This window comes from Quercus suber, unplaced genomic scaffold (genome assembly GCF_002906115.3).
Source record: "Quercus suber isolate HL8 unplaced genomic scaffold, Cork oak 2.0 scaffold_149, whole genome shotgun sequence".
Lineage (NCBI taxonomy): Eukaryota > Viridiplantae > Streptophyta > Magnoliopsida > Fagales > Fagaceae > Quercus > Quercus suber.
Window position 1 is genome coordinate 1,061,507 of NW_027069610.1, and position 8,016 is coordinate 1,069,522.

An 8,016-nucleotide genomic window follows, 5' to 3' on the forward strand; every position below is an offset into this window, starting at 1 on the left:
AATTGACATATATATATATATATGTGTGTGTGTGTGTGTAGGATTTGTCAAGAACCATACACGTTAGATTTCATAATTTTACACATTATCAATTTAAATATATATTTCATACGAGTATATAAAATTTCTATTAGAATTTTAGCTTATTATATTTTCGTAAATAAGAAAAATATATTTTCATAAATAAAAATAATTATAATAAATTCCTAATGCTAGATATATAGTTCCATATACAAATATAATTATAAGAATAAAAATATCTATTATATAATAATTACTACAATTATTCAAATTTCATATTTAGACAAAAAAAAAAATTTAAATCATATTATGTTAAACTTTTCTATGTATTGTACCTAACTTATGGCCTATCAACTAGTTTATTTATTTATCAAACACATAAAATCATAGCAATCTCGTAGTGACAACAAACCACCAATCCAACCTAGGGAACAAATAAATAAATAAATTCATTAACAAATTTTTTTTTATAAAGTTTTGCTACAAATTTGGTTGTAGACTAACGCTACAACTTCACTAAATATCTTTTATTGAATGTGAATTTTGTTGTAGACTAACGCTACAACTTCACTAAATATCTTTTTATTGAATGTGAATTTTGACAAATCTACGTTAAATTAATTTATCTTATTATATTATCCATGTTTGCAAAATTTTCGAACAGTCAAAAATCAAAAATTAATAGCTACATCATTAATTAATTGTTTAAATTGTAATTTTTTGTAGTTGTCTAAAATTATGTATAAAAAATAAGTTTATAGATCATATAGTAAATAACATCTGATTGACACAAAATTTAATATCTATATTAAGAGCATAAAAAACATACATTATAATAATTAGATTTTCAAAATATGTAGTAATTTTTTAATTAAAAAAAAAGTTGTAACCTTACGACAAAGTGTTTTTTTTTTTTTTTTTTTTTTTTTTTTTTTTTTTATCTATGATTAGAAATCACTAAGCTACAAAGCAGTTCCTACTATTTGATCATGTCCCCTTGGATCCATCCTGTGCTAGTAAACAAAACCACCGATCTTTCTTCTTCCTCTGTTTTATTTTTTTTTATTTTTTATTTTTTCCTTATATTTTTGGGGTAACAGTAAACCACTAGTCCCAAGAGTTTGTAATTCTTGTCTCCTTCACGAGTGGTACACATGTAGAGTTAGTAGGTCCCATAATATCCAATGAGAGCGTACACCATGGGGCATGGGCCATGGCACATGAACCACACTGTTGTTGGGCCATAGGGAGTAGAGAATGCTTTTCAAAGGGACGAAATGGGTAACTAACCATAAAATCATAACAATATAATTAGTTGTTAACGTTTTCAAACTATTTTTTTTTTTAGCACCTCGAGTCTCAGAAAATCGAGTTGTGCGCTCATACCTCGAGTCTTTGATGCTCGATTTTTATAGTTTGACCTGGCCTAGTTTCACGTGGCATCCNTCTTCTTCCTCTGTTTTATTTTTTTTTATTTTTATTTTTTCCCTTATATTTTTGGGTAACAGTAAACCACTAGTCCCAAGAGTTTGTAATTCTTGTCTCCTTCACGAGTGGTACACATGTAGAGTTAGTAGGTCCCATAATATCCAATGAGAGCGTACACCATGGGGCATGGGCCATGGCACATGAACCACACTGTTGTTGGGCCATAGGGAGTAGAGAATGCTTTTCAAAGGACGAAATGGGTAACTAACCATAAAATCATAACAATATAATTAGTTGTTAACGTTTTCAAACTATTTTTTTTTTTAGCACCTCGAGTCTCAGAAAATCGAGTTGTGCGCTCATACCTCGAGTCTTTGATGCTCGATTTTTATAGTTTGACCTGGCCTAGTTTCACGTGGCATCCCACGTGGAACTCGAGTTTTTGAGGCTCGAGGTCTAAGCATATATGTGAACCACAGCCACCCATAAACAAATCAGAGCATGAAGAAAAAAAAAAAAAACCCTGAAGAAGAAGAAAGAAGCCGAAAGCCAGAAGAAAAAAAAAAAAAAAAACCCAGAAACGGCGCGACCGGCCGCAGTGCGGCCAGGGTCTGCGCGACCCAAGGCTCGCGCGGCCAGGGTCGGCGCGACCCAGGGCTCGCGCGGCCCGGGTCGCAGCTGTCGCGCGGCCTGCGCGACCCAGGGGTCGCAGCGGTCGCGCGGCCTGCGCGACCCAGGGTCGCGCGGCCTGTGCGACCCAGGACTCGGGCAGCACGAGCCCTGGGTCGCGCGCGACTCGGGCCGCGCGAGCCCTGGGTCGCGCGCGACCCTGGCCGCACTGCGGCGCCGGTCGCGCCGTTTCTGGGTTTGCCGGCCTGGAGCTTGTTTTGGGTTTCTCTTTTTTTTTTTTTTTTTTTTTTTTTTTTTTTCCTGATGAACACATATATGTAATTTCAGCATTTTTTTCTAGATTCTTTCTCTCTCTCTGTGATCTGATTTTTTTTTTTTTGGGTATTTTGGTTTGTAGATGAGAGACGGATACTTGAAATATTTTCAAATTTTTTTGATTTGGAAATCGAGCCTCAAAAACTCGAGTTCCACGTGGGATGCCACGTGGAACTAGGCCAGGTCAAACTATAAAAATCGAGCATCAAAGACTCGAGGTATGAGCACACAACTCGATTTTCTGAGACTCGAGGTGCTAAAAAAAAATAGTTTGAAAACGTTGACAACTAATTATATTATTAGGATTTTATGGTTAGTTACCCATTTCGTCCCTTTTCAAAGGTAGAAAAACTATTATTATCAATTTATGAAAGTACAACAAATTAAAGAAGCAACTGCCTTTAGCGAGACTTGTACAACCGCAAACCTACCAGTCAACAAAACTACCATTCTTATGCTTACCTTTTTCTTCTACTTCATTGAGTTTCTTCAATCATAACTTCTTCATGTAATTTTTTTCTTTTTCCTTTTTTTTTCCAACCACATCTTCTCTCGTTCTTTTTTTCTCTCTCTCTAAACTTAAGTCTTTAAGATTCTTAAGGCCCTCTTTTTCTAGAGCTTTACAGTTTTCATCAAAGTAATCGAAATGGCCAAACCTGGCAACAAGATTATACAAGCCAAGCTGGTGGGTATGTCTTACCCTTTTGTTCTTGAGCCATTCTTTAATTTTTTTTTTTTTTTCTTTCTTTTGTTACCTTATACATCCTGACCTGAAATCATTATTTTTGATGTTTATGTTTATACTTGAATAGTCCATATGTGCCGGTATGATGTGTTTTTAGTTTTACTTATTTAGTTTTTTTATTATATATATATTAAAAAAAAAAAAAGTCAATTTGGTATATTGAATGGGGAAAAAAATAATGATCTTGAATGATAATTTGTGGGTACAAATTCTCAGGACAGTAAAAAAGGTGCCAATAGATAATGTAAATGGTTAGGTTTCAAATTAATTGCATGGCACAGAGTAGCTAAATATGTAACTTTTATTGGAGTTAGGTTGCTTAAGAAATTGGATTCAATGGTATTGTATCAAAATATTTGGATTTCAGTATATTCATCAGTTTGGATGATGTTTGCCATTCTTGAAAATGCCCCATTTATGATGATTTGCAAGAAAAAAAATACTACAAGCCAGAGTACATTCCAGTTTCCACAACTGCAGAATGTTTGGTATCCTAGTTTTTCTTTGCTTTTCTGCTATCTTTAAATCCCACCCTGCTTTTCTCACCTTAAACGCTGATATCCACTCAGAAGCTAATTTCCCCTTCTGGGAAAGACCTCGTTTCTGATATGACAAATCATCTGAACAACACATACCTCCTGGGGATTTTATAAGTTATAGTTTGTTGTCTTAGTTACTCAATTCTGGGTTGCACTCTTGCTTTACAATGTACTTCTCTTGGTTCTGTTCTTTCTCTAGACATCTTTGTCAAAAGTTGGGAGCCTAGCCCATAAAAGAGTATATCACTATATTGATAATTTCCACAAGTTGAAATACTTGATTACCCGCAACCATGTGAGTTCTGCTGAATTTATAAGAGTGCTTGGTCACATTGAAGCATGTATTAATACTATAGACATTTATGTAAACAAACTTAATATATGCTGTAAAAACCGATTTGAATTAGCAGCATAACAGAAGAATCTTCTGATTTTTTGTTGTTCTTTACTCTGTATCCTATCGTTCTTAAAAAATTATTGCTTCAATGTTTAGACCTAGATGGAGAAGAACTTCTGGTGAACGTTGTGATTCTTGACCTGATTTTCTAGAATAAATAACATTAAGTTACTCTTCATTTTGAATTTGTAATTTAGCTTGAAACTTTACCTGATAATTTATCTAATAAGTTTGTATCATCCTAACAACCAAAAAAAAAAATTTACAGGTGCTTCTAGGAGACATGGGAACTGGGAAGACCAGTTTAGTCTTAAGATTTGTCAAAGGCCAGTTTTTTGATAATCAGGTCCATTTTTATCTCCTGTTTACACAAAAGTTTTTTATTTTTGGTCCTTCATCAATGCTTTTCACTGCTAAGGACCCTTGACAATGACATTAGTAAATGCAGGAACCAACCATTGGAGCAGCATTTTTCACTCAGATACTATCCTTGGCTGAAGCCACGGTGAAGTTTGATATATGGGATACAGCAGGACAAGAGCGATATCATAGCTTGGCTCCTATGTATTATCGGGGTGCAGCGGCAGCTGTAGTTGTGTATGACATATCAAGCATGGTACTTATTTGTTAAAATTATAATGGTTGAATTTCATTATTTAGAGCTATGGATGGATTCAGAAGTTTCAGGATTACCATCATGAATTAAGCGGCAAGTAATCAACTAAAGTGTTAAAAATACCGATGATTGAATTCATGAATATAGTACTTACTTGCAACTTTTATTGCAATATAATTAATTGCTTCACTGAAAATTGACATGATTTTGTAATTCTTAGTTGGACTATAAGTCCTCCCTATGTTATTCATACAGAAGAGAACAGCAAGCTGTTATAATACTTATCTATTATGCATACACAGGATTAGAAAAGGATGAGAAATATAATTAGTAGCAATATACCACAGATTTTATACTGGTCCAGTCCTATGCTATATATTCCTTGCAAAGTCACATCTTAGAACAACTATGTCATGCATTTCCCTCCCTCCACATATATCCTTACAAAAAAATTATCCCCACCTTTTCTTTCACAGATACTCTGTGTCTGTACTGATGGCCATGGCTATGAGATGTATTTTGTATTTATCATACTCAATCATCTCTCCTCTCAGTGAAATATGGTACAATGAATTGACTTTAGTAAAAAAATCATGATTTTCAAGGTACTATCAGTCAAGTGTAAGTGACTAATATATGATTGTGAAGTTATCTCTTGATCCTGAGTTTATTATAGACTGCCTATGCTTGCCAATCTATTTTATGCTGTGGATTCAACTAATTCTAATTCAAAGGAAGCCCAAATCTTTTATGTTTTTCATTTATTTTAGTACTGGTTATACCAGATTCTCTTATGCCTTATTTGTAAAGTCGTAACCCTTTTATATGGTGTTTTGGCTTCAGGATACATTTACTCGAGCTAAAAAATGGGTTCAAGAACTGCAAAGACAAGGTGAGTTACCCAAAATAGGTGCTCTCATCATGTTCTTTTATCTGACAATATTGATCCTTCACAATTCAAGTATTTAGAGTATGATGAATTGCATATTTTTCTTATGCAAAAAGCATTCATTACTTGTTACACCACTATGCTATTTGTGAAATCTTCAGGTTCTGTTTATATTGCAAATTTTTTATTGGATATATGACACATTCAGCTTTGTCACTTGATTTTAGAGGGCTGATGATTACATGTCGTCGTCACTTGTATAAGCCATGTAGAAGAGTGACAAATTTTGCGGTTGCTTTTTTTAGACTTAGTGGGTAGTTTCTCTTGCCATCCAAATTGGTTGGCCTATTTGACAGTCTCTTTTAGTTTAAGATGGTATAATCTACATCTTTCTTTAGTGGCAGGAATCTTCACTCTCTCTTTTTGAACCCCGGCAGTCACAAATTCAAATGTGACTTGTGACTGCAACTATTTGTCTAAATCATCATTTAGCTTTTTCCCTGTATAGATACATGTGTAGACCTTGTATTATACTTAAAAGGAATGAACTAATTTATTAGGACGATTGTTTAGCTATTATTGATATATGGCACATTATGTTATTTTCCATATCACTATTTTCAGGAAATCAAAATCTGGTGATGGCATTGGTTGGAAACAAATCTGACTTGGAAGCAAAGAGAGAGGTTGAGACTGAGGTACTTATAAGATTCCATCCCTTCTTTTCCTTCAGGATTATGATGATTGAATTCTTAATCTTTCAGTCACTAAAATTGATATGTCGTTCATCCAACACATAGTTGTGTGGTTGGCTTCAACACACTATCATGATCAATAAAATATTAGGTCTCAACACTTCTCCATCTTTTCATTTTTTTAATAAATTTGCATCAGCACTTTAACATGTTTAAGTCTATCCCTGGTTATACTCTGTCTAATCCATGTACCCTTGCTTGTTGATTAGGATTGTCATTCAGGATGGTTTGACGTACCACATATATTTATGATTCATGTGTCCAGATGTATATACCTCATTTTGTTCTTGTAAATTTACAGGAGGGGGACCAATTTGCTCAAGAAAATGGGATGCTTTTCATTGAAACATCTGCAAAAACTTCACAGAACATCAACGACCTCTTCTATGAAATAGGTAAATTTTAGATTCATAACATCAGTAGAAGGCTTTGGCTCCATTATGCAAGCCGTCAGTAGATGAGCACAGTTAGGATAGCATCCTTACAATTGTCCATTCTGGCATTCACTTCAATATCTAGAAAAGTTGCAAAATATAAGCAGATATGTTTGCATACATCGAAGCACGCACCATTGCAGAACATTAGTATTACATGGTTAAGATTATAGGAAATACAAGCATTTGGAATGAGTAGTTTCCTTCACCTCACCAGATATGATAATATCATTAGCTTGGAAGTCCTATACTTTTCATTAACAGTTATTCTTGAGAATTTGAATCAGCAAGAACTGGACCAATTCATTCAGTTCTACCTTTTGCAGCAAAAAGACTGGCAAAAGCAAACCCCACAAAGTCAAGTGCGATGCATCTAAACAATGAAACTCGAGATAAAAGAAGAAAAATACTTTGTTGTTCAGTTTGACTCTCCACAATTTCAAGAGAGCAGTAACCAATGAAATCAAGGTCCTCTCTACATTATTTGTAACAACATGCTCATTTTTCAGAACCAGGTCATTTGTTAAAGTTCCAGATTACCTCTTATATCTAAATCGGCATTTTGGTTCGCATAATACTCTTTTGAAGTATATGAGGTACTTCCAATATCTGTAAAGAAATTGCTCACAAAAAATCTTCTTTTTTTCTTTTCTTGTAAATGAACGAAGTTTGTGAACAAGTTGTACTGCTTTTACTGTAGGCTAATTTAGTTGCACATGCAATGCACTTTGGTTCTTTAACATTTAATATTTTACAGAATCTGTTAAAGAATGTACTTATGGTTCAAATGTTATGTTGGACACAACGACCAAATTCAATTCCCCAGGATGCCGAAACACTCTGGTACACATATGAGCTAAACAAATATACCAAATTTTCTCTTATCAATACCTAATTCCTTCTAACTACAGAAATGCATCAATAATGAAAATTTTAGTTCCAAACTTTGAGGACACCTTTCCATCAAGTGCGAGACCTTCCCTCATTACATTTAGGTGCTGATGTAGCGTGTTGCTTACCAAAAAAAAAAAATAATAAAAAAATAAACCCCTTGGTTCTGCATCAGTAAAAATGCCATTACTTTACAGGAACATTAGATGATCATGTCAAGTTATATTCTTTTCAATCACCATGCAAGATATTGACGTTTAAAGGAATCTACTAACAAGAAATCTTTGATTCAATTCGAAAGGGACCTGGGTGGAATTCCAAGGCTCAAAGCCAGAAAGAGGTAGCCCCATCAACTA

General features: G+C 34.3%; 1 protein-coding gene across 2 annotated transcripts; it reads left to right on the forward strand.

Annotated features, from left to right (window-relative positions):
* The first annotated feature begins 2,918 nt into the window (after positions 1-2,918).
* LOC112038557 (ras-related protein RHN1) lies at positions 2,919-7,511 on the forward strand. 2 transcript variants are annotated; one of them, XM_024071375.2, is made up of 7 exons: positions 2,919-3,079; positions 4,344-4,421; positions 4,524-4,691; positions 5,535-5,583; positions 6,205-6,278; positions 6,637-6,730; positions 7,096-7,511. In XM_024071375.2, the coding sequence occupies exons 1-7, from the start codon at positions 3,041-3,043 to the stop codon at positions 7,194-7,196; spliced, it is 603 nt and encodes a 200-aa protein (XP_023927143.1). In that variant the 5' UTR covers positions 2,919-3,040; the 3' UTR covers positions 7,197-7,511. The 2 variants fall into 2 exon arrangements, with proteins under 2 accessions (XP_023927143.1, XP_065633234.1); XM_065777162.1 differs by having other exon boundaries at positions 2,920-3,083.
* Positions 7,512-8,016: the final 505 nt, after the last annotated feature.

What these genes read in the sequence shown, in the direction of transcription:
- LOC112038557 (XM_024071375.2), top strand. Translation starts at nt 3,041, where the DNA reads ATGGCCAAACCTGGCAACAAGATTATACAAGCCAAGCTG. An exon ending in AGATTATACAAGCCAAGCTG is followed by an intron (nt 3,080 to 4,343) that starts GTGGGTATGTCT and finishes AAAAATTTACAG; the next exon opens with GTGCTTCTAGGAGACATGGG. An exon ending in TCAAGAACTGCAAAGACAAG is followed by an intron (nt 5,584 to 6,204) that starts GTGAGTTACCCA and finishes CACTATTTTCAG; the next exon opens with GAAATCAAAATCTGGTGATG.